This window comes from Carassius gibelio, chromosome B24, assembly GCF_023724105.1.
Source record: "Carassius gibelio isolate Cgi1373 ecotype wild population from Czech Republic chromosome B24, carGib1.2-hapl.c, whole genome shotgun sequence".
Classification (NCBI taxonomy): domain Eukaryota; kingdom Metazoa; phylum Chordata; class Actinopteri; order Cypriniformes; family Cyprinidae; genus Carassius; species Carassius gibelio.
Genome location: NC_068419.1, coordinates 4,031,995 through 4,058,728, shown reverse-complemented (window position 1 = coordinate 4,058,728; position 26,734 = coordinate 4,031,995). Strand labels below are relative to the sequence as shown.

The 26,734-nt window shown below is 34.9% G+C and overlaps 3 protein-coding genes across 5 annotated transcripts in view; 1 reads left to right on the top strand and 2 right to left on the bottom strand.

The window, feature by feature from the left end:
* Positions 1–146: 146 nt before the first annotated feature.
* On the bottom strand, positions 147–9,052 carry LOC128012878 (DNA replication licensing factor mcm4-A). Of its 2 annotated transcripts, none has more exons than XM_052595450.1 (17): positions 8,955–9,052; positions 8,131–8,191; positions 7,893–8,027; positions 7,640–7,803; positions 6,511–6,612; positions 6,307–6,402; positions 6,088–6,183; positions 5,473–5,611; positions 5,175–5,395; positions 4,831–4,951; positions 3,634–3,893; positions 3,154–3,519; positions 2,948–3,075; positions 1,904–2,111; positions 1,577–1,805; positions 491–624; positions 147–381 (listed from the first exon to the last, which is right to left on the bottom strand). In XM_052595450.1, the coding sequence occupies exons 2-17, from the start codon at positions 8,177–8,179 to the stop codon at positions 289–291; spliced, it is 2,541 nt and encodes an 846-aa protein (XP_052451410.1). In that variant the 5' UTR covers positions 8,180–8,191; positions 8,955–9,052; the 3' UTR covers positions 147–288. The 2 variants fall into 2 exon arrangements, with proteins under 2 accessions (XP_052451410.1, XP_052451411.1); XM_052595451.1 differs by lacking the exon at positions 8,955–9,052 and adding an exon at positions 8,842–8,866.
* A 1,334-nt stretch (positions 9,053–10,386) lies between these two features.
* Positions 10,387–11,747, top strand: LOC128012881 (CCAAT/enhancer-binding protein delta-like). Its single transcript, XM_052595454.1, has one exon. The coding sequence runs from the start codon at positions 10,594–10,596 to the stop codon at positions 11,419–11,421; it is 828 nt and encodes a 275-aa protein (XP_052451414.1). The 5' UTR covers positions 10,387–10,593; the 3' UTR covers positions 11,422–11,747.
* Positions 11,748–12,345: 598 nt separating this feature from the next.
* spidr (scaffold protein involved in DNA repair) overlaps positions 12,346–26,734 on the bottom strand; it is a 44,168-nt gene continuing 29,779 nt past the window's right edge. The window contains exons 11-20 of one of the 2 annotated variants that reach the window (XM_052595448.1): positions 25,282–25,440; positions 21,987–22,074; positions 21,006–21,137; positions 20,152–20,211; positions 18,902–19,103; positions 17,605–17,736; positions 15,595–15,685; positions 14,203–14,317; positions 12,901–12,948; positions 12,346–12,810 (exon numbers count right to left, since the gene is read on the bottom strand). In XM_052595448.1, the coding sequence (XP_052451408.1) occupies positions 12,694–12,810; positions 12,901–12,948; positions 14,203–14,317; positions 15,595–15,685; positions 17,605–17,736; positions 18,902–19,103; positions 20,152–20,211; positions 21,006–21,137; positions 21,987–22,074; positions 25,282–25,440 (1,144 nt within the window). In that variant the 3' untranslated portion in view covers positions 12,346–12,693. The remainder of the gene's footprint in view (positions 12,811–12,900; positions 12,949–14,202; positions 14,318–15,594; positions 15,686–17,604; positions 17,737–18,901; positions 19,104–20,151; positions 20,212–21,005; positions 21,138–21,986; positions 22,075–25,281; positions 25,441–26,734) is intronic. The other variant, XM_052595449.1, reaches the window with a different exon arrangement.

The following is a 26,734-nucleotide window of genomic DNA, read 5'->3' as shown; positions in this document are numbered from 1 at the left end:
TCATTGTCATCAAGTGTTTTAGTTTTTAGTGTTTTAGTAAGTGAATCTCTGAGGTTTTAACCAGCACCATGTTATTGATTCGGGTCAGTGAATAGATGCTTTTCACATCTGATCATGTAAATAACAGCTATTAACTACCAAAGTCGTCTCTTGAACAACAAAATTCATTTATTGCAACCAGAAATTGTCCATACATATCACTATTAACAATATTCGCTCTAAAGAAACAGAGGATAGGATAAAGCAAGTAATAAGAGGGAGAAAGCAGCAGTTGTGCACAGTGAGCGTTCACAGAAGACGAACGGTCTTTCCTGTGACGGTCAAATAATCTTCATCAGCAAGTGCTCTGAGGGCCTCTTCGAACATGTCCTTCGTGATGGCCTGAAACAGGAGGAAAATGTTTAAGTTTCAGGCTTGCAGTTTATATAAAATCATAACATGTATAGTTAGAGTGCCTATGCATTATTCAAATAATCGCAAGGAAAATTACCGCTTCTGACTGGCCACGGAGATCATCAAACAGCTGCTGGTACTTCATAGCTGGGGTTTTACCCTTTGATTGGATGAGTTTCTTCAGAGCCTGAGCCACTTCCTCCTTACGCTTGCGTGCTGTAGCACTCATCCCTGTCCAGAAACAACCAATCAAAACCATCAGACTCCCTTTAATTTGCATACAACATCCACAGGTACTAGTTAAGTCATAATAAAGGGATAAGATGGGAAACTAATAATAAAAACAGTTCATTTACTTTAAACTGATTTAGAACTTGTTTTAAATTTACAATTTTATATAAATTCTTCTGAGACATAGCAGTGGTCTGCAGATGCATTCATATCTTCACAGAAACAGCCAATTAAAACCATGACATTAAATCTGCAGACATTAATAGGTACTAGTTAAGGATAATTGATATGCTAAACTGATATGATAAACGGAGGATCAGCACAGATTATACAAATCTAATATAAGTGTGACAAATAATAGTATTTTATACAATTAAATTACTAATTAATTTAATAGAATACATTCTTAAATATATAAAAAATTTTGAAAAATAGCACAGATTATGAAATAATTTTCAAATTAAAACTGTAGCTAATAATCTCTCATATATATAATTTATAAATAAATAATCTAAATTTGAGGAACAGCCCTCAATTATTTATAAATCTAATTTAATTATGAAGTAATTTTTAAAACGAAGAGTAGCATAACATTTCACAATTGTACATAATTACATTATTCATTATTATTGATTCATCATTTATTAGTACTCTTAATAATGTAAGAATATAATATTAATACTTTTCTTTCGAGTTCTAAACAAGACCGTGTAACTGGACCTGACCAGTACTAACAGTTTATTACTGCATCTCTGAACTAGTGCTGTCAAACGATTTATCGCATCCAAAATAAAACTTATATTTTACTTATAAGTTAAATAAAAATGTTGTGTTTTATATAGTACATGCATTTACATGTAATAAAATATATATTGTATATATACACATAATAAATATACACAGTACACAAAAATAGATCATGATAAGCTTTTTGTAGTACTGTAAGCCGTACCCGTGGTGAGGATGGAGATATCCACGAATCCTGTCCTGGGATCAGTTGCGGACTGCTTCAGGGCTTCTCTGTGCAGTCTCTTGGCTTCCTCCACATCGATGGACTCGACTTTGCTTGAGAAACGTACTTTAGCGTGAGCTTCAGCCAGTCTGATGAGAGACTCCAGCTGACGGGGGTATGCTGACACCATCCCTCTGCCGCTGCCGATCTTACGCATGTCTACATAGGCCTGTAAAGGTCAAAATTACAATTCATTTGATATTGTCAACATGCATTCGCTCGCATACTGCAGTACTACAGCTACACTGATCTATATTGTTTCTGTACCTCGATAAGGGCCTGACTAGCTTCTTCACTGAGTCTGGGATGCACAGTTGTACGTGCGAAAGCGATGTAGTCTTTCAGCATGGCCATGTCCAGATGCTCCTCTTCAATCTGCTCTTCACTCTGATAATACAGAGACACGAGGTGATGAGCCAGACGCCGGTCATACGCCTCGTCCTGAGGGTCCAGCATCAGGAAGATCAAATCAAACCTAACAACCAGAGATTTTATTAGTTCACTAATAGAGAAAATGTTCAACAAAAACAGTTTAAAACGTATTTTAATGTTTAAAACAGATGAGATCATTAAAGTCATGCCATTTACGGTCTATAATAAACGTCTCTAGGGTTACTTGTACAATTTGCCAATTTTAGATGTATTAATTTTTTTTATACATCTTTATACAGTGGGGACTTTATTGCTAACACTAGATAACTTTATTTACATGGTCAAAAGTGACAGTAAAATATTTATAATCTTACATAAAATTTAAATTAGGTTCTTTTTAACTTTGTTCAACAAAAACTTAAGCATTTGGTATGTTTTACTCTAGTGTCAGTGAAATATATTAGTCAATTAATAGCATTAGCAAAATAGCAATTAATAGCATCCAAAATGAAGTGTTTGTTTACGTAGTGTGTGCACTGTGTATACGTGTGTGTGTGTGTGTGTGTATATATATATATATATATATATATATATATATATATATATATATATATATATATATATATATATAGATCTATTTTAATTGTAAAGTTTTAGTAATTTTGTTGTGTTTCTCTTTTGTAATGCCAATTTTATATTGGTTTGTTTTACTACATGAATAAATTACATGAGAAATTTTGTTTTTGCAACTAGCTTGGCAAGTGTTCACCATTTATTTAGAGCAACAAAAGTGTTTTCTAACAGTTTAAGTTACCAATAATAACTAAACTTCTGAAGAGTTATGTAACTCACTTTTTACAATCAACTGTAAATTGTTTCTCTCAGAAAGACATCACATTATGTATGTTAAGTGTAAACAGTGTCATGTTGCTCTCTTACCTGGACAGAAGTGTGTGAGGCAGCTGGATGTTTTCTATGGTGGTCTTCTTGGGGTTCCACTGAGACTCCACCGGATTGGCTGCGGCGAGGACGGAGGTCCGAGCATTAAGCTGGCAAATGATTCCAGCCTATGACACACAAAACCTGCATTAATGACCTGTCCTGACAATCAATGGCCACAGTGATCTTTCACACATCACCCTCACCTTAGCAATCGAGAGCGTTTGCTGCTCCATGACCTCATGCAGCACAGACCGCGTGCTGTCGCTCATCTTATCGAACTCGTCGATGCAGCAGATGCCGTTGTCGCTGAGCACGAGCGCTCCTGTCTGCAGAACCAGCTGTCGGGTTTCTGGGTCCTTCATCACGTACGCTGTGAGCCCCACAGCGCTGGATCCTTTCCCCGATGTGTACTGACCGCGAGGAACCAGGTTATACACGTACTGCAGCAGCTGGGATTTACTGGTGCCCGGATCGCCACAAAGCAGGATGTTGACCTCTGCGCGGAAGTTTCCACGGCCCGTCTGAGTGAAGTCCTTACGGGTCCCGCCAAATAACTGCAGCAGGATGCCCTGAAAAAAAAAAAAAAAAAAAAAAAGATCTATTAACTCACATCCTGGGAAACATTTGAATTGCATCTAAGGAAAAACATGAGCCAGTCTTAAGCAGTGCCAGTTAAAACTCACTTTCTTGATGTCCTCGTGTTCATAGATGCTGGGCGCCAGCGCGGAGGACAAGCGGTCGTAGACGTCCGGTTTGGCCGCTAGCTCTTTGAGTGCTGCGACACGTTCTTTGGTGAAGAGTTTCTGCTCGCCGTCCTCGTCCAGTCCATGAAGACGCTTCTCATCCGTCTTCCGGAAGTGGATGGCGTCGATGTGGGTCTTGTACACAGACTTCACCTGGCTCTGTCGGGGGTTCAGACGCATGGGGGCGGCTCTGTAAATGCCTGATGAGAATAACAGACACGCTGCTTAGACTTTCAACAACACCAGTTATATTAGAATACATTTATAAAAAATAAAATAAGTAAAGTTTGAACTTCTATGAACATCAACGCTTTTAAACAATGTAATACAAAATTCTCTTGATAAATTAAGATAAATAAGCTATAAATAATTCTGTATTACATATATATAATCCTGCCAATAATGTGCGCAACTACTTATTTATAATTATAGCACATCACATGACACTGTTTATTTAAGATTTAACTATTATTAGAAATGTAATCTATGTATAAACAATGAAAATATATAGAATATTTTAACATCATAATGTAACATCACAAACAACAGAATAATACTAACATTGTGTTATTACTTAACTGATATAAGTTATTCTATTAATGTTACAATAGGAACTGTTGAAAAATATTAAAATGACACTAAAATAGTAGCATTAAACAACAATATATATTAATTAACAATATATTGTGCAAAAAATAAAAAGATATATAAAAGTTAGAATATTAATAATGTTCATAACCTATAAATATGATTCATGAAAAAATCTAAAATAAACACTACAATATTTATTAATAATAACAAAAACAACAACAAACATTAATTGAAATAAGGAATAATCAGTAAATATTATAATATTAAATGATTTATAATAAACAAATGTTATGAAATCTGAACATAATTTTTAAGTTGACGTAAACTTATCCACTAGGAGTTTCTCTAAAAGAATTTGAGTATAATAAAATCAAAACACTCCAATATTTAATGTTTCTGAAAGTCTAGCTGTTAAACTATTTCTGCTCCACAACTTTGAGGAGGCTACAATACAGGCATTGTTCATAAAGTAAAGAAAGAGGAAGAACCAGACAGGATAAGCGCTTATATAAAACCACATAAAGCTTCAATGACAGCAGGCCGTACCAGTGATGTTTATTCTGTCTCCAGGTTGCACTTTGTCAACTAGATCATTGTGTGCATAGACGATGGTGGTGTGTGGCGTCTGACCCGCAGGCATGTCCTCTGGAGATTCCTGGAGCTTTATCTGTCAGGACAAAAGACAAGGAATAGAGAGAAAAAAAAAAAAAAAAAAACTTTTTGTTACGGTATAAAGCACTACTTAAATGCAATCAAAAAAAGAAACTTTCATTACATAAATTATATAATGCACATTTAAAATAAGTAATAAATATATAAAGTATAAAATGTATTAAAAAAGAACAAATATGACACTAAAAAGAAACTAAAAAAAAATCTAAATATCCCACCATTTGTTTGTCAGAGAAGGCGGAGCGGTTATGCACCAGCGCCAGGCTGTGGGTGGTGTTGCAGTTACGGCAGACGGCAGGTTCAGCGATGCGGCCGCGGTCCACCTCCACACGCGTGTTAAACGCACACACCTGACAGCGGAAGAACGCCTCCTGCATCTCGGGGATCAGCTGAGAGGTGCGGATCACCATCCCACTGATAGTGATGAGCTGGTCAATATCTGAAAGAGACCAGAGAGTGAGACATTCCTCAATAAACAGTGTGCGATCATGACACACTGGGTCTCTGGTCTCTCACCTTCAGGGTTGAGCGCGCGCATGTTTCTGGTTTTCACGGCGCTGTAGGGACGCACTTGAATCTGATGCTCCAACACGGAGTCTGGGAAACGATCGAAGAAGAGCTCGTTGACGGCCATATCGAAAGTGGGGATGACTTCCTGTGAGGAGAAAAGTTAAAGACTTTCAATAACAGGTAAAATTGACAATACAATAAAGTTTTGTAATCTTTTTGAAAGAAAAAGCTCAACGAGACTGCATTTATTTGATTTAAAGAAAATAGAGTAAAATTGTGAAATTATCACAATTTAAAATAAACAATTTTTATTTGAATATATGTTAAAATGTAATTTATTTCTGTGATGCAAAGCTGAATTTTTCAGCATCAGTACTCCAGTCTTCAGTGTCACATGATCCTTCAGAAATCATTCTTATATACTGCTTAAATGTTTTTTTTTTTTTTTAATCTTTGATGAATAGAAAGTTCGAAAGAACAGAATTTATTTGCATTTGGAATTTTTGTAACATCATAAATGTTTTATATCTTTTTTATTCTGTACTGAATAGCAATTTTTATTATGTAAAAACAAAAATAACTTGTTGACCCAAATCCCTTGTCGATGTTTATCCCCCTCACCTGTGGATAACAGATCAGCTGACGGTAGAGATCAGCATCAAATATCTGAATATGACCGCAGTTCACATTCAGCACTGGCTCTCCAACAACACTGATCTGAAACACACACACACACAAAGCAGCAATATTATTACACAAGAACTGGATATTAAGGATCCTGCATGACTAAACTTGTGCAATCATTGTTTATGTCTTTCTAGTCAGTTCTGCACTCCTCACCTCATCCAGTTTCTGCATATAAAGAGGCTCGTTCAGATCCAGCCCCTGGTTCTCCTCCTCTCTGGAGTTGGGGTCTGTGAACTGCTGCAGGAAACGCTGCAACAACAAAACACAGATTTTCAACCAATGATCATTTTGTCATGGAAGATAAGCTTTCTGGCAGTCAGCTGTGGATGAGTGTAGTTACACAGACTGTATTCACACCTGAAACTTCTCCTTGCAGGTTCCCACATTGACATCAGTCCCCCAGATCACCAGCCTCTGTCCTGCACCCTGCTCGCTGCCGGCCACTGCGTCTCCAGACGGCTGGAAGAGAAAATATTGTATTTATTTATTCATTTCTATTATTAATAACTAATGTAATATTTATTCATTTAATAATGTACAAATTCTACAATGTTATTAATATATAGTGTATTAGCTTAAATTTCCAGTTTTCATTTTATAATTTTTTTTTGTTGTCATTTTATGTTTTTGATTTTTTTTTTTTTTATATTATGTACAATTTATTTACATTTTAGTTTATTTTCAATTTATATGAAATGGCTTTTATTTTAATATTTTCAGCATTCATTAAGTTTAATTTTTAATAATTTAGTTTTTGTAGCTTTTAAACAATCATACAGGTTTAATTTCAGTTTTATTTTTTACAGCTAATAAATTTAGTGCTTCAACTTATTTCTGATTTTGCTTAAATCACTTAGGTCATTTATATTTTTTTTTTAGATTTACTTTGATTAAGTCACTTCAATTAAAGCTAACGATAATATGGATTTCCGTATTTCCTGACCAGAAGTATGACCCAGTACAATAGTGTAATTATATATTACTTCATGATTTGTTTGATATTGAGTTGAATTATTTTGAATTTTATAATTATATTCCATTATAATTTTGCCCTTAGCTGATCACATGCCTGGCGCTCATGAAGAAACCACAAAAATAAGTCCATACTCACAACAGAGTAAAATATTAACAATTAGACGGAACTGATCATGATGTGTTAAATGTAGTGCTGTCAAACAAACAAATTGCGTCTTTGTTTACATGTGTAGTGTGTGTGTGTGCATAGAATATATTTAAAAACACACATGCGTTTATTCAAGGATAATCACATTTATATTTTACATTAATATAAATATACGTTAATGTTAAAGTTTTCAAAAAAATATACTGTACGTGTATAAATATAACATAAATGTACACAGTAGACACATTATGTAAATAAAGCACTTAGTAAATATAATACATCAGTTTAATTAAAAACAACCAGTAAACCAAAATGCAAAAATTAAACAGTTTTTTTCAAAATGAAATAGCTAATTTCACTCACCGGTTCTGAATGCATGTCGACCTGTGGAGCTTTCCGGACAGATCCCAGGTCGGCCCGCTGACGCGCCGGGGTCCCGCGTATGCCGCTACGGGGCGTCCCTTCCACCCTGGAGCTGGGAGTGCCGTACATCAGCGGAGAACTCACGTCAATCTCGCTCTGCAAGACTGGATAAAACACATCCTGATGTTTCCCTAATTCAAATTAGCTTCATAATCTGATTTGGTCCATGAAAGATGTTGAATATGAGTCGCACCAGAGCGTGGGGCCACAGGGCTGGAGAACAGAGACACGTCCATGGCTGGAGACGTGGGCATGGGCTGAAGCTCTGTGGACGTGTCATGAGCCCTCGACCGCTGTGATGGAGGAGACAGAGGGTCCTCGCTAGCAGCTGCAAACACACACACAAACACCATTAACATGCAGCTACTGCCAAAAACAAACCTGACAAAGAGAAAAAAAAAAAGTATGCAATCAAAGTCAGTGTAACTCACGGGTCGGGGGGTCTCTCTTAAGGCTCTGGGACGATGGTGAAGACGACATCTCGACTCAAAACTGAAATATTAAATCTCAAATCAGTGAACTGGTGAACTTACATTTTTAATGTGCACTAATATTCAATTTAAATAGTTGCAGGTTCGTTTCATAGACAAACTATTTCAGCATATATGAAACTTAATACCTCATTTATCCTTATGTTAATGATTTAAGACTGAAGTTGTCCTAAAATCATTAATGTTATGCAAATAGTATAAATCAACTGTTGTATTTAAAATATTATAATTGTTATATTATGACAGCAGGCCTAATTTTTTTTCCCAGAAGTCTTCATCGCAACACAGCAAAACGCCAAATCAGCACAAAACACTTTAAGGTAATCATATCTAGCTAAACACAACATGAAGCAAAAATAAAAGTTTATGAAAATAGGTTGAATGCTTGTGAGATGCCCTGCGACTACAATAACTGTCTGTCCACATAGCAAAACTTCTTCATCTTTAAACTAAATAGGTAAATCTACCTAGCACATCTATTTTGTAAGAACATTAAAAAAAGAAAAAGTTGTATAATGAAGGTTTAAGGGAGTACAGTAACTCTATGAGTTGATATATTTTTACTGGAACAGCAAGACGCTAGTAGCACGCTGCATCAGCCACAACAATGACATAGCATAGTCTTTTAACTAGAATACAGAAAACTATTACTTTCAACTACAACGCGTTATGTTAGGGTCCAGTTGATCATGATATGTTTTTAAGCTGTCGTGATTACATTTCTTTTCAAACACAATGAATTTATAAAGAAATATAACGCTTACCGTTCGCACTGTTACCCTTCTGATGTGAACGGTGGCGCGAAACTGTCTGTGACGTAAGTTTCGCGGGGAAATTTTAACCAACCAACGATACGCTCCTCATTATCAGTCGAGAGGGGGAGAACTGAGACACGTTTGCGCTTAAATCGCATATAACTCGTTGTTTCTTAGATTACGCAATTAAATTTCTATTACGTATGTTTACCATTACAATAAACTTTTTTCCAAACGTCCTTAATGCCAGACTGACAATTATAGGATGAGTGATATAAACGAACCCCATCAACTGTTTGGTATCGCCCTATGTTTTCGCGGGAAAGAAAATCAAGGCAGAATAAAACGAAGTTATTCCTCTGCTGTCCACTAGATGTCAACATGGACAAGATGGAGTAGCACAATTTGACTGCATATAGAAAAACAACTGGACCGTCCTCAGAAAAGTATGAATGACATTTTGGCCCCATCAATGAAGATTATTTATTAATGCAAGCATTAGGCAGGGAAATAAAACAAATTTGAATTTGCATTGCTTATATAACTGCGAAATTATTTACAACTTTTTTTTAATTACATGTAACATTACTAACAAATAACGTTCTTGCTTTTAATTCGACTCTCGTTTATTCTTGTACTGAATTTGTACTTTCAGTGCGCTTCTCAAATACATGGATTTGTGAATAGATGAATAAATTGTTGTTTATTTCCAACTATAAAATACAGTAAACGGCCATTTAATAATAATAATAATAATAATTAAACTAATATTAATAATGAACCAAATATATTTGTATTCGTATTATATATTAATTTCCTCTCGATGATCTTTCTTTCTACTAATATACACATCCAAACATACCTTCATATCCAACAAAATTAGGTAATATTAACAACTATTACCACCACCACAAATATGAATGACAAACTACAACAACATTAAATAGGAACAAAACGAAAATGACTTTTAATTTGTTTATGTATTTATTTAGGAAGGTTGAAAATGGTGCATTAATTTTAATTTCTCTCAATGATCCTTCTTTCTACACATAAAAACTTGAGGTCATAATAATAATTAATGATAATAATAATAATAATAATAATAATAATCAAAACATTACTAATAAATCCTTAATATTTATAATAGCCTAATAACATAATTAATAAATAATAGTAAACACGAGCCAAACATTATTTTCTTTTCTCAATTTTATTCTTTTTTTTATGCATGTATATATACTGGTAGGGGCACATTAAATTAATTTACTCATCCAAGCATGCCCTCATGTTCCACAGCATGAAGTTCTGACAGGCTGTTCTTAAAAGTTGCTGTAGGCGTTCACACACACCCGAGTCTCCTCGAATAGGAGCTCAGGAGAAACACGTGACTGACGCTGGACAGTCACTGGCTTCTGGAAGGGGGCGGTGAAGCCGTGACGCAAGCAGTGCGCTCGTACTTAAGCGCGCGGACAGCAGAGTTGTGATAGAGAGCTAAGAGGACTTTAACACCTGTTTAAGAAACAGACAGACTTTTGGAGATACGCGCTGGTTGCGCGAGACAGGGTGTGATTGCGCGTGAAAAGTTACGCTTTTTGAGGACTGTCAAGGGGACGAGGAAGGGATCTGCTAATTAAGTTTCGCTGCGTCCATGTCTGACATGTACAACCTGGACTCCCAGTGCGTAACGCCACCATGCAACATGAGCTGGGCCATGGAGCCTGCCAACTTCTATGACAATAAAGTCATGCCAGGGGATGCCAAATCCGGGGGAGAGCATGGCACGCCCGAGGACAACAACAACAACAGCAGCAGCATGATGGAGCTCAGCAACGCGCCTGCCATCTACGATGATGAGAGCGCCATCGACTTCAGCGCCTACATCGAGTCCATCTCCACGGTTCCTCTGGAGATCTGCAACGACGAGCTCTTTGCAGACTTGTTCAACAACACCGTGAAGCAAGAAAAGCCCGACTTTTACCTGCCGAGCGCGGAGAGGCTGCAGCACCATGATGGTGGCTTTAGCAAGGGCACGTTTTGTGCACCGATCAAGGAGGCGGACTGGAGCGACAGCGAACAGTCCTCTTCCTTACCATCTCAGATCGAAACGTGCGCGCAGACGACCGTGAGCCTCATGCACACGGGTCAGCCGACACCTCCCACCACACCCGAGCCAGAACCCGTCACCCAGAGGAGGCCTGGAAAGGAAAAGGGCAAGAAGTCAATCGACAGGCACAGTCCGGGGTATCGGCAGCGGCGCGAAAGGAACAACATCGCCGTGCGTAAAAGCAGGGACAAGGCGAAGCAGCGCAACATGGAGATGCAGCAGAAGATGATCGAGCTGAGCGCCGACAACGAGCGCCTGCACAAAACCATCGATCAGCTGACGAGAGAACTCACCAGCCTCAGAAACTTCTTCAAACACATGCCAGACACTTCGTTTGGGACTGCGGCGCGCGCGGCTGTTGACAGTCGGTGACGCGCGTCGAGGAAAGAGAGACAGAGAGCGCGCTCCCCAAAAACCTTGCCAAAAACATACCTCAGTGAACTTGAATTACTATGTTCTTCTGTAGCAGACGTGCATTAAGTTGCACATCGGATGATGGACTTTGGCACCTCATGGTGTCGTCGTGATTATTTTTGTGAATGTTTTTGTATTCTAAATTATTACAGAAAAAACTTCATATATGTTTTTATGGTACCCGTTTTATAATTCCCAGAAACTTCGTATTAATGGCAGAGCATGTTTGAAATTGTACAGTGTGTACAAATGTATAATAAATGGAAGAGAAACTTCCAAAAAGATCCATGTGAACTCGCATGTGTGCATGGGGGCGGGTCTGAGGGGGCGTGGTCTGTTGGAAGGTGTTGCTGTCGATCAGCTCGACGGGATCGTGATTCGTGATTATAGGGATTTTTAAATTGAATATACGAAGTCACGTGGGTTGTAATGAAAAGCGATTTTGGATTTAAGAATAAAACACGTGGTATTTATTGTGGTAAACACTAGAGTGACACATTTCCAAATTTGCCAGACCTCAAAAATAAATTCTTAAGTCGCTGCATTTGCTTTTAAATATAAGTTAGTAAATAAGGGCTACAAGTACTACAAAGATTGTTTAAGAACTTGACGAATTGATGCAACTTTTTTAGAAAAAAAAGAACTACAGCAACAATGGAACAGGTGAATACAAAAGGAGTATCATTTGTAGTTGCAGTTAGACCCATTCATAGTAGAATTAAATTACATAATTAACAATCATTAAACATTATAAATATTAATAGAACATATTAGGTTTTATTGTGTACTTATTATCAGATTTTGCATACTAGCTATTAGACACTTAAAAATGGTTGTTAAGAAATAATATTGGCTTATCTTTCATGAAAATGACTTGATCAGTTATTTGATGGCATAAAACGTTTATTTATAGTGAATGTAGGAGTTCAGCTTTCATAGAGAGCAATTACTATACAATTAACTTAAACACCACCATAATACAGATGCCATCATTTGATTGACAACAAAAATATATTTTATCAGCCGATACTGGACATCACATGAGCATCTTTCATACTGATATTATTATTTCTTGTTTCAAAATACTCAGATACTACAGACTCCAGAATGATCCGTTATTTTAGCACTCTACACATTTTTGGTTTATTTACAAACATTTGGAAATAAGGCAAGACTAGTGTTGACTAATCATTCTTTTTAAACCGTGAAATGAACAAATAAGTGTGCTAGTCAGTGCAGGTCACACTCCTCCAAACCCATCCAAACAGTGTGACTTCTGTTGACGACGTGGACGAAGACGCTGAGAGGACCGATCTCCGACCCAAGAACATTTTCCACACTGTAACCCTGTCAAACAAACAAACAATTAACTCTGAATTCAAAACAGAAATGGTTCTAAATGACTAGCACTTTCACACAGCAAGTCCAGAATCGTACCTCAGTACAGCTTGAGTTTAAAAGAGACTGAATGGTCTTTTGCTGCAACTGAAACACATGAATGCATTAATATCATAATTTGATTCATATGATGTGGCAGGAATATGAAAACAAAAACTGTATGAAACATGAAGGCTCTGAAGGCCTCAGGAAATCAACCCTCTGACCTCGTCAAATCAAGCATCTTGAGACATTTACACTTAAAAGCATTAGACAAAATAATTTTTCATAGTGCAAACTAAATGCATTATAAAAATAGCTTAGTATTAAGTCAATTCTTGTTAATATAGACTTAAGACTACTTGATTTTGTGCTTAAGGAGCAAGTCAATGTAACAATAACAGACAACACAGTGGCTAATTATTCTTTGTGATTGACAGAATGTAATTTATTTACGTTTAAGATCAGAACACATAAACTTTCCCTTTCATGCCTCATCGTTTACTGAGCGGTCTAAACTTTGTTCCGTTTCTGTGGGTGAAACTCTGATAACATATGAGAGATATCTCATTAAATCTGTTCCATAATACGTGACCCTCCACTTTCGCTGCAATTTCCAGGAAATAAAACAGAAAAAAGATAAACACTAGATGAAAAACATTTGCATTTCTGCATGAGTGATAAAATCCTGCTAGCTTCACTTTCTCGAGTGTTTATGATTGTCATTTTAATGTCATGTGAGATGTAGATACAGTTTGTTTTCAAGAGAGCAGAATTAAAAGAACTGATACATGAAACCTGTCATGAAGAGGTCTCTATGAAGAGGTCTCTATGTCATATATAATGTGAAAAATACCATTCACTTTATCATAATGTGCAAAAAAGTACTTAAGAATTTAAATGGTAAAGTATGTATATATCATTTGCTGTACACTTTAAACCTGGAGCACATTTTTCTGTGACTAGTGAAAATCTGATATCATTTAAATAAAATTTATATAAATAATGTAAAGAATTTATATAGCATAAAATGTCTCCTGTATTGAGTTTAATTTATTCTACTTAAATATTACAAAATAAAAAACCTGGACCTATATTTTTCTGTAACAAAAAAATCTAATCTGATAGCATTTATATGTCATAAAACTGTCGGCTGTATTGCATTCATTCTATTAAAAAAAATTGTAATAGCAGAAAAACTGGACATGATTTTATTTTGAAAGTAATGTAAATGTAACATTTAAATTAATGCAAATTATTATCTGCATCACTTTATTTTTTTTAAACATACATATATATGACTATAACATGTGGACAGTGGGAATGTACATTTTCCACATCCAGCAGCTGAAATCATCTCACCTTGACTTTGATGGTGCAGTGACTCAGTGGGGAGCAGCTCAGAAACACCTCCAGCTGCATCTTTGTGGTGGGTTCATCCACCACTGCTCCACATGCTAAACAGAGGAATCCTTTCCTAGAAACCAGCACATATGCAACTTTATTGATGTTTTTCAAATGTTTTTTGGTTTCTTTTTCAGTTTGAGGGCCCAAAGGCACCATGATTCATCACTTCAGCTTTACTCTTACACAGGAAACCATTTAGCTATGTGGTAGGCTGTGATTAAACACAATGAAACGGAGGAGTCTTACGCATTAACTCTGAACACATATGGGTCAACAACTATGCAGACTGCATTTAGCATTCCAGGACAGCACCATTATTCTGTCTATTCTATTTGGCAGACTCTTTTATTCAAAGGACTTGCCTTGGATTTCAAGGCATATACTTTTTTCATACATTCCTCAGTAATAAAACCCATTAACTTGGTGTTTCTAGCATTATTAACTGCTGTTGGTTATAGGGATGTCTATTTTTAAAGTTGACAAGCAACAGCATTTAACTTCCGTAATTGGAAATATTTCTGAATCAAACATGAAAAAAATTAGATCCTCTGCAGTGAATGGGTGCCGTCAGAAAGCGAGTCCAAACAGCTGATAAAAAAACGAAATAATCCACACCATCCCAGTCCATCACTGAACTTCTGAAAAGCTGTTTTGTAAGAAACAAAACAAATCATTTAAACGGTCATTTTCAGACCATAATTCATAATAACGCTTCCTCCAGTGTTGTCCTCTCACATCATAGTACAACATATTTGTTTACAATTGTTTTGGATGGTTTCTGCTAGTATACGTTGTTTGATCTGTACATATTCTCTGCTAATTCAGACAAGACAACTTTCCACTGGAAGAAGCAATATTTTAGACAGACGACTTGTATTTTAGCTGGAAGCACTGGTTCAAAGTTCAAAATGATGGATTTGTTTCTTATAAACATGCAGCTTTTCAATGGTGTGGATTACTGTAATGTTGTGGTCAGATCTTGGATGGCCTGAGGGTGAGGAAATCTTCAGCAAATGTTCAAACTCTTCCTCAAAGTCTGTTTTTGTGGCTTCTGGAAGAGAATAAACTGCCACAAACACGTCCCCTATGATGCACTTTGGGAAAACTCAATTTAATTAAGAAAGCATTTGGGACTCAGTAAACACTTCAGTTTACAAGATGACGCAAGTAGGAATTTGCAGCTGTGATGCTGTTTTAATAATGTCTGTATAGGCATTCGTTTTCTAGAACTGACATTAATCTGTCAGCCCATCCTTAGCACAGATGCTGTACGCTGATGTTCACTTAGGATTGTTCTGGTCACCGGTTTGGACTTAGAGGAGAGTTGTAGGAGAACTTTGGACTTACTGATATTCTCGAGTCTCTAAATGGCAGCTCTCGCAACAGCTGCAGGTGGGCCAGGAGAACGCTGTGTTTTCATCCACTGCTACAACCACACCTGTAGAACACATTCAAATTGTACCCACAATTAAAAGCATTTCATTCACACACTTCATTCAAATCAGTAAAAAAATAAAAGTTCCAAAAGGGGTTTTTCACAGTGATGTCATAAAAGAATCATTTTTGGTTCACGTTTCATTGAAAAAGAACCATTTTTTGGAACCTTTGGTGGAATCACTGTTAAAGGTTCTTCATGGAACCATAGATTTATTTTTCAGAATGTTGTCTTTGGGAATTAGTTTCATCACTATTATTTGTACTCCATGCTGTGTAAATGAGCTCATCACTGCTATTTTTACCTTTCTGATTGGACCTACTACTGAGAAATGAATTATGAAATACTAAACACAAAAATATTATCAACACATATTCTATGACTTTGTTTGTTCAGACTTCTTCTGAGAACACTACATTTAGGCTCTGCATGGACATTTTCTGACAAATAAGATCGTAAAATCAGTAAGACGCAGCACACAAACACACATCTGTGTTACATAACAGACAGCAGGCAGAGTGATAAGACCCCTGCGTGAACCTCTGCTCTCTGGAGGATCCTCCGGCACGCAGCCAGAAGCTGAAGTTGCTGACCACTGCAGAAGATAATTTGTGCTTGTTACACTTTTGAGTCAGATGATTTGTCTTATCTTCAGGAGTTTCAAAGTCTAACATGGAGTGTCAAATATCGCATTTCTATCCTCTAACTGACTTTGAATAACAGACGAATTAATGTCTGCTTGAAACCTGAGTGTGGATGACAAAATCAAAGCATAACACATTTCCTTGAAACAGATTTAATCTTAACCTGTAATGCATTATGAAAACATGGGCAGGTCATATTTCCGCCCAAAAACAAAATAAAAAAATAATGCATCTTTAAAGGACCATCAAGATTTTGCTGTTTTTGTAATTCATTTAAATCATTTAATTAATTATTTCAATATATACTACTATGATGTATACATACATTAAAATATAATGAAAATATTTGCTTATTATTATTACAATAATTACTAATATAATTAATACATTTTCCATTACAATAATGAGATTATGAAAATAATGTCAAAATGAAAAGATACACAGAGACACATATATCAATAAAATCAATAAAAAAATAAAACTAAATAAACTATTACAAATTAAATATTTTTTTTTTACACAATATTCACTCAAAAAGTTATCTAAAAATATTCAAAAGTTTGTTGGTAGATTTTCTGATAAATTATGCCATTTCATTTTCGGAAAAATTATTATATTACAATTAAATGTATTAAATATACATTGGAGAGAAATTCTAAACTTTTAACCATCCATACATTAAATTTTTCCTATTTTCTTTATAGCTGGTTACGAACTGTCCCTATATGACACAGGCCTATGTTTTTAATGAATTAATATGTCAGACGGTCTCTTCCTGTCTAACTGGACAGCTCTCAGTCAAAAAACAAGGCGCAAATATAAGACTGTTTTCCATTTTCTGAATGGAACATTTTTAGATATGTGGTATTAATGATGACATTTGAAAAGCAATGAAACAACCCTCAAAAACTATTTCTCCTAAGAAGATGGTCAATATGCGTGGATCATTTAAAGAATGAAAGAATACACAGAGATGGCATCACTTTGCATGAGTTAAAATAATATAATAAGGGAATGAACAGAACACTTTGTAACAAAATGTGACTTTTATATCTCAAAACCAGGCAAGAAGACAACTTCAACATGTGGGAGGAAGATCTTTCAGGAGGAAAAGCAAATAACAAACCACAAGAAGGTCCCTAACAAAGCATCAACAACAAAGCCTGAGCCAACAAACAACTGGTTTTGTTTAAATGGCCAAACATGCTGTACCCCCCTGAGATCTGGGTCGTACCAACTCCTCAAAAACAAGGGAGGCTGTGGGTGGAATATACCAACCTGTGACAGTGCAGAGAGAGTATGGGGGGGTTTCTGGACCCAGGTGGTCCAGTATGATGGGCCGTGGTATGGAGAAGGATGAGTTCTCTGGCTCCAGTTGGATCACCGTCTGTTCCCAGCAGAATATCTGCGCTGGTTTACAAAAAAGGAGCAGTAGCTTAATGTCACGGAATGTTCTACTCTCATGGCTCTGAGAAATAACAACACTAAGATTAATGTAGGAAACCTCTAAATCTCTAAATAGTTCAGACATGAAGAAGCAACCACAGAGCCTTTCAGCTTGAATGGCTTCCATTCAGTAGTGCTGAACTTTTCCTTAAAACTGAATTTTGAATGCATTATAAAGCATTTGTGGCTGCATCTCAAGAAAAAATATCCAGGTCATATTTCACCCCTAAAATCAAGTGGAAAATAAAAAGGGATGAAAAGTGAATAAATTTCAATTTTTTTATTTTTATTAAAAAACGTAAAACTTAAATAGATACTACCCATTATTTATATTATGCATTATATATACATATATATATATATATATATACATATATATATATATATATATATATATATATATATATATATATATATATATATATATATATATATATATATATATATATATATATATATATATATATATATATATATATACACATATACATATATATATATATATATATATATATATATATAAATAATATATATATTTTTTTTGTTTCTAATTTATACTTAATATTATTATTTTCACATACTAGTAATGATTGTCATGAAAATAATGTCACAATGTATAATGCACTATAATACCTTATAATCAGTGTATTTAGTATTATTTGGATAATTATATAGTTTGACAAAGAACGGCTGCTGTTTTCATTTTTAGATTTTAATTTGAAGAAACAATTTTATTTATGGATTTGATTTTTGTTTCAGATCTTGTTAACCTTAATAAATCAGAAAATCAGGATGTTTTAATTGCAGATTTACAAAATGTGATTTTATAGTTATTTGTGTGTTTGTGTGTGAATGTGTGTGTGTGTGTGTGTGTGTGTGTGTATATATATATATATATATATGTATATATATATATATATATATCTCACTGGCTTTACAATTATGATTCGCAAAGAGGCACCAGTTACCAGAGGCACTGTTAATTATAATACTTCACAATTACTACCATTACTGTAGACTGAACTAGTAATTAGCCAGTCCTTCAAAATGCACAGTGTCAGTATAAAAATCTGTGCATGAGACAATACATACAGACAGCTGATGTGTTCATGTCTAACAGGTGAAATACCATTCTCCTCCACAGCGTCTCTGAACATCAGAACAGGCTGTGTCTGCAGGGCATCCAGGGCCTGTGTGACTGAGCTCTGGATCAGGCAGGACCGGCTCAGACACACAGCTACGGTTCTCCTGTTCCCGTCTGTGTTTGGCTCCCTTTGGAGACTGGGATCGGTCACAAACAGCAGCATCTCCCTCTCACCTGCATTTGAGCTCTGCAAGACCAAGATGCATGTGCAAATCAGTTAAATCTATTCAAAAGATTATCATGAACTGACTTCAGATTTTAAGATTAGCACTGGAATATGCCTTTCAATATATAACGAACTTTTCTCTTTTCAAATATGTAGACAAAAATATTGTGTACAATTGAGTATTTCTCATGTTCAGGAATAAGAAAAGGAAAGAAATTATTATAATACTTCAATATAAAAAAAATAATCTATATATTAGATAATACTATGTTAAGGCACAATTTTGGGACATAACACATAAAAGCATAAAAAGCTGCTCAGAAGAATGGAAAAGATAAAATTATGTTTATAATAATATTTTTTTTTAAATAAATTATATTACCTGCATATCATATTACACTGGCCTGTACTAGATCATTTTATAGTTCATGTATAAACAAATTTGGGTAAAATTTTGGTGTTTATCAAACACAGGTCTGAATACACAAAGCTAAATAAAACTTCAATTGTTTTGCATTATTTATAAAGACATAAATCTGTCATTATCAGGGGAAAAATGCTTTAGGGACGGTTTCCCACAAAGGCTGTTCCTTCATACACCTACGCAGATGTGCAATGTCAAAAGCAAAGCAAACAGAGCGAATCAAAACAAAACAAAAAAAAGGTTAATCTACTATCCAGACGAGTGTGTATTCATGACCCTTAACCTTTTACAAATAAATCCCAGGTTATCAAAGTCCAAAGTCTTGAGTCTGCTAGATCAGTCAAACAGATTGTCAATGGATGACGTCACTTACGGGAAGCTTGCGTCAAACAGTGCGTAAAGCTTTCCAAAAGCTTTTCCAAAGGTGTACAGTATGGAAGCAACCCTGAGGGATGAAGACTTGGCAAACGTGCTGGGAAAACAGCTACGGTGGGTTCTCAAGAAGACAATCTATAGACAAAGCTAAGGACTATTTCCCACACTCCTTAAACCAGGCGTGCCAAGGCGTCCCACAAAGATATAGCTGTGATGAAAAATTATCTGATTTATGCATTTGTTGTTAAAAATAGGTTGAGAAAACATTACCAGTAATTGTTTATGAACCACAGTGGCCCGAAAGCTGCAACGACGCCTTGAAGATTTATCCTAAAAAACAGAGAAAGAATCATTCAAAAACATTTTTACATTAAAATAAAATGATTTCATGCTTTGCACAGCACTGTTTGTATTGTTAAAAATTAAAATTATGAAATATAATTTTCATTCATTGAAAAAAGCTGAAATAAAACAGAATTTTAAGATCAGATGAAAAACATATAGTAAAAAAACAAAAACAAAAAAACACTTAAAATGTGGGAATATTACCTGGAAAAATGACTGAAATAAATGTTTGATTACTGAAACTGAAGTAAAAATAAATATTACATATATAGGTAATAAATATTATCAAATAACAAATAATAATACAAATAAATAATACATATTACAAATTAATTAGCTACTAAAAATGACAAGCACATAACACTAAAATTACTAAAAATCTACAAATGTATATAAATAATGCTAAAATAATATTAATAACACTGCTCCACGCCTTTCCACCAATTAATTTTCAATAAATTAACATTACTGGATAATTTTAAAAATATAAAAAAATATATCTGAATGATATCTTAAGATGAGACGCCAAGATGAGGTTTTTTTTTCAGCATAATAATAATAATAATAATAATAAAAAAAAAAAAATATATATATATATATATATATATATATATATATATATATTTATATATATACACACACATTACACATACACACACACACAAACACACACACACATAAAAATCTTCAAGTATACAGGTTTTTCTTTATTTTGTCATTTTTTTAAGCGTGTGAAAGAGTTCTCTGTCAATCTGTTTTTGTCATTATGAATGCTGCACCTGAAGGATCTCTCTTAGCGTCTGAAGTACAGGTGGTCGGTACAGTGGAGATTCAGTCTGTCCTGATAACAGAACCATGTTTTTCAGCTGGATGCTCAGCCTATAGCAGAAACAGGGCGGTGGGACGCCATCCTGGAAAGCAAAAACTATTTCAAAATCAAGTAGTTCCTTAAATAGTTCAGAAGGGTCATTTTATGGAAACGGACGAATGCCATTTATCTCTGTCACCCAAAGTAAAGCTCCCTTCCCAGTCAACTTAGATTATTTATAAAAAACAAAACAGCAAGAACACTCATTCAGAAGCCACCGTAAGCTTGTTAACATATGACTGCCTAGATTAGCATAGATTTACATTACTTAGCCCACTCTGATGAAAAAATCAGTTTTTGGTGAAGGTTTAGGGAAGGTTCAAAAGTAGTCTTTCAAGACACAAAAGAATATTAAAATGCTATGAATAGTAGAAAATTCTTCCTTTAAAGCTAAAGCAACCTTGGGTTTTTAAACCTAAGCCTAATAATGATGACTGTAACTACTTATCTGTCCCAAGCAACACATTATTTACAAAACAAGCAGATTTTAATGGCGAGATACAGTTGACATTATGACACAAGTCTCTCGTTCAGTGTAAGTCTAAGGGATTTGTTGTCTGTTAGATGAAAATCTGAAGCATAAATTCATGTCTGGTATGGGACGAGTCGCACCGCAACGTTTAATACACAGAGTCAGGGGTTTGTTTAAATCACTAACTCTTAGTACGAGAAATTGCAGTAATGTTTGTCTTCGCAACCACCGCTAATGAGTAATTTTGTATTTTTAAGCTCTGAAGGTTTATTTATATGTGCTTTGGTTAAGAACGCAGCGCAGTGGTTGTTTTGACGTTGTTCTGCCGCTATCCAGGAGGAATCTTCCAGAAGCAAGAGGCATGCGAGATAAATATGAAGTAAACACGGCTGTGATTTACTATGTGATCTGAAAACCTACACTGGGAGACTGCAGAAGATCGTCGTGAGATTTTGGATCAACCGGAGGAGGCCACAAACTGTCAATCAAACTGAAGAGCACAGAACATCTGCAATGAGAAGAGAGAGGAAAATAAATCAGGTTTCAATCTCTGAATGTTCAAATTCAGGGGTCCTTCTAGAAACACGGGAGCCGAAGGTGAAGCGTATACACTGTCAGTCTCATTAGCTTCGGCTGGACTGACGTGCTGCCAAGTTAAGCTTCTGTTGGAGCCGAAAAGTGTCTGCTGACAAATACAAGATCAGTTTCACTAGCAGGCTGAGGCTTGTTCACACACACACACACACACACACACACACACACAAATAATCTGTCATTAAACCATTCAAAAATGTAATTATCACTATTCAAAATGCTGATAATTTAATATTTGGCAGGCCAAATGTTATTTTAACGGATAAACACTCCCACAATATGACAATTATAACAGATATGGTGCAAGTATGTACCAGGGTTATTATTCGTTAACGAAAACTGAAACTATGCTGTAACTGAAAAAATGGGACATTAACAATTTTTGATGAAAAACTAAAGGAAAAATGTTGCCTGGCAACTAACTGAAATAAGCACTAAACTGGAAATAAAAACTAAAACTAAAACGGTCTACATAGTTAAAATAGGATAAAAGAAAATGGCAAAAGCATAAACTTTCTACAAATTTTAATTACGATAAATAATTTTGAAAATGTAAAAAGAAACAAACAAATATTATTTAAAAAGATACATTTAAATAGAAAGATTTTAAAAAGTACAAAAAAAAGACAAAAACATTCAAAATTTTGAATTTAAATTTAAAAGAAAGTTAACAATATAAAAATAAAAGCTAATTCAAAATACTGAAAAAAACTTTAATAGTATAGTTAGGGTATTCAAGTGGCTGTTTGGAGATCATCAGAAGTTCTTGATATTTCATTACAGATCATAAATGGATTTTTAGATCGCAAGAATAAAATGTTCTTAGTGGAGCGTTCTTGAACCCTGTGTGTGCCTCAGTGCAGTGTGATCTGATCACTCACAACCAGTTTCACAGCTGTCCCAATCACAGTCTAGCTCTCCTTTCCCCCTCAGCTCTTCCCTTGACCCGCTCAACCGCCCCATCCAGTCCAGCAGGACGAGCCCTCGCTGAAAACACTCAAGAGGAGCTTAGTACGCACTGAGAGAATGAGACTGAAAGCCATATATCTTATGTCTTGCAGTACAGACAATCATACTGTTCATACTGCCTATTCCTGATTATTAACTAATTTTACCAGAATGTTTTAGATTAATGCATTTAACAGATGCTTTTATCCAGAGTGACTTACAAAAGAGGAACTAAAAAATAGCGTTAAAAACAAGATGGATAAGATGAAACAGATAAGATGAGCTAGATCACTGTAAGAAGGTGCGATACACAACTGATCCAGACATGCACAGAATCATTTATTTAAGGTGTAGCTAACCACAAAATTTACAATTTCTCCTTTATTTTTGCTAATAGAAATAATGCTGAAATAATATTTAAATATTTTATGAAACTAATGGATTAAATGGACTAAATTTACTAACTGGTAATAAATAAAAACTACAAGTGAACTAAACTAAAATCAAAATAAATTAAACCTAAATAGTAATATTTAAAAAAAAATTAACAAAACAGATCTGACAAAAAGTATCAAGTATCAAAAAGTATCAAATGACTAACAATTAACTAAAATGTTAATATTAAACCTAAAAATTAAATCTAATTTAATAAACATTAATAAAAACTATAATAGTTTATAAATGAAAATAAAATAACTCTGGTTCCAAATGAGGTGCATCCATAGAAGACAAGATGAGATATTAGTCATAAAGTCCAGGCTGCTCTTTTCCATTTAATGAAAGTGGGAATTAGGAACTCTGACTGCTAAAATGTGATAAAATTATCATGAACGCAGTCTAAATGACTTCTGCACTGAATTTCAAGTGCTCTAAAACCATCATTCACTAGCTTTATGTGAGGAAAAGATGTGATGTTATTTACTGAGAATCTTCCCGTTCTCTAATATTATCAGCAAATAACTCGTAAAATTCAAATTTTTCTTCAAATGAAGCAATCATATGGCTTCAAAGGACATATTTTATGTTCTTAGTGTCTTTTTTGGAGACTGACAGTCCCCACTCACTTTCATTCTATACACACACACACACCATTTTGAAGGTTTGAAGTACAAGAGCAAGTAAATGATGACAGAATTTCCTCAAGTGCTCTAACCCTAATCTCACAGACCATATTCACCATATAGATGGCCACTGATCCCAAATAAGCAGTGCATGCTGAAAGACATCTTGGGTATTCGTGTACACGGCTCATGTTCATATCTGTGGAAACGTGTCGCCAGAATTTCCCATCACATGCCACCTTCAACTTAATCAACACATATGTTAAAGCAGTGACCACGCAGACAACCTTGAGTGAGCAGACGCATGTGGTCAAGGCCAATAAAATACCTAACGCAGATGTAAATCTAGCAGGCTGGAGTGCTGCAGACACACTGACACTGTGAGCTGTTAATGTGAGCTGGAGCAGGTGCACATAAGAGCTCATATTAACTTTCAGTTCAATGGAGTGCAGTAAAGTTGACTGATCCTTCACAAATAATGCAAAAAATCAGGGTACAGTTTGAGACAAAATATGAAGATATGCTGTTTGAATACTAAACAAACAGTTGGGTTTAAGAGGACAAATACATTTCATTTGAAATTTGCTCTTTATATTTTAACTTATATTCTATAAATACTACTATAACTTAATTCATAAATCTATATCCTGTAAATAAATATTTATGTTTACACATATTAATAACAATTATATATGTATAATAATACAAGAATATGTATCAAATACACATAAAATAAACCTATACATAAATATTTAAATAAATATGACATTCATAAATATTATGTAATCAGTATTTATATAAGTAAATTAATAACAACAATTAAAAAATATTTATGAAAATATATTACAAAGAATAATCTAATCTAATCTAATCTAATCTAATCTAATATAATATAATATAATATAAAATCCAGCAGGCACGAGTTGTTTTATAATATAATATATATTATTGCTAGTGTCCTAATTTGTGAGTTGCTTTTTATAAAAACATCTGCTAAATTATTACATGTTCAAAAATAAAATAAAATAAAATAAAATAAAAGGATGGTTTAAAATCATATTTTTCAGATCAGCAGGATGTTTTTAGTGTCATGTAATGTATCATAGACTCACTTTTCACGTGTGAGACGCTGGACGACTCTCAGGGCCTGGAGGAGACACACATGGCCCTCCAGTTGCTCCGAGTTCTGCTGGATCTCTGATTCTGTGGACACACAGTGCAGAAGAACCTCACCGAACATCCCATAACTGTCCTGAACTAGAGCACACAACCTGAGAAAGAGAGGGAAAAGAGCCAATGAACAACCTTTAGTAAATTATTCCCAACTGCTTTGCACTACTGATTTAGTTTCCGTATCTAAATATGACTTATTCACTCAATTTGCACTACTGTCATTTAACTCTATTTTACAAATTTTGCTCTTTATTTTTACAACATAGAAGTTCAGTATTTTATTGGGGCAATAATAAAGCACACTAAACTGAAATTAAAATGGCAAGAAAGTGAGTGGTTAAGAAAGACTGAAGTTGTGACTACCTTTCTAAAAATCCAGCAGGCATTTTAAATTATTATGACAAACTGTAGTTATAAATAAACTGCCCAAAATTAAGACCTGCAAATGTGAGTCGCTGATGAACAGGGAAGCTTCATCCCAACAACAAACACTTACATAGATACAGATACTGTCTGCAGATTAAATGTTGACTTTGGCACCAGACGGGGCTTAACTAATAACTTGATCTATGGACTGACTCGCAGCGGTCACACGGCGGTGTTTCTATACTCAAAAAGATATTTTTGCATGTATTAATAGTCTCTACAGTCAGTTCACAGACACCGGTGACTTTTTTGGAGCCGGTAAACCACAGGACTAAACAAACAGGCTGGTATTTAAATATATTTTCACATGCTAGACAGTGATTTGATTGCACAGTAGAGATAACTATAGTAGAATACAAAAATAAACAGAGTTGATTCGTACATTCTTCACACTGATTTGAAGACACGTTGTTTAGTTAAAAAAGTGCTTGCAAGGCAGAACTGCATTGATATTCCTGAATTTTTTTTACTTTTATTCTTTTTCTTGTCCACATTTTCAGCAAAGAATTCAGCTCAAACAACTTAATGTGCAAACCATTAACAAACAGTGTTTAGTAGACTGTTTAGAACAGAGTTTCACAAACGTTTTGTCAGCCGAACCCCATTGAACCAAAAATATTTACTTGAAATGCACTTTTCTTAACGTAAATATTTTAATAACTTCACAACGCTCATTCGTTCATGGTTTTCTGATGTTATTTAATGGTCACATGACATGGAAAAACAAATACAATATTTAATATTTGTTTATTAAGGGCTAGATTTACTAACAGCTTGCACCAGCGCAAACCGTCTTTTGTCGTTAAAATAGTACTGTCAAGATTTACTCAAGACAAGCAGTTAAGAATTAGCACTAAAAAGGCATGGACAGTTATTCTTGCATATGACCTTATTGAATATGTATTTATAGGAGTTTCCCTTTCAGACGCAAAATGAGAATCGTCAAATTACTGGTATTTAAAGGGG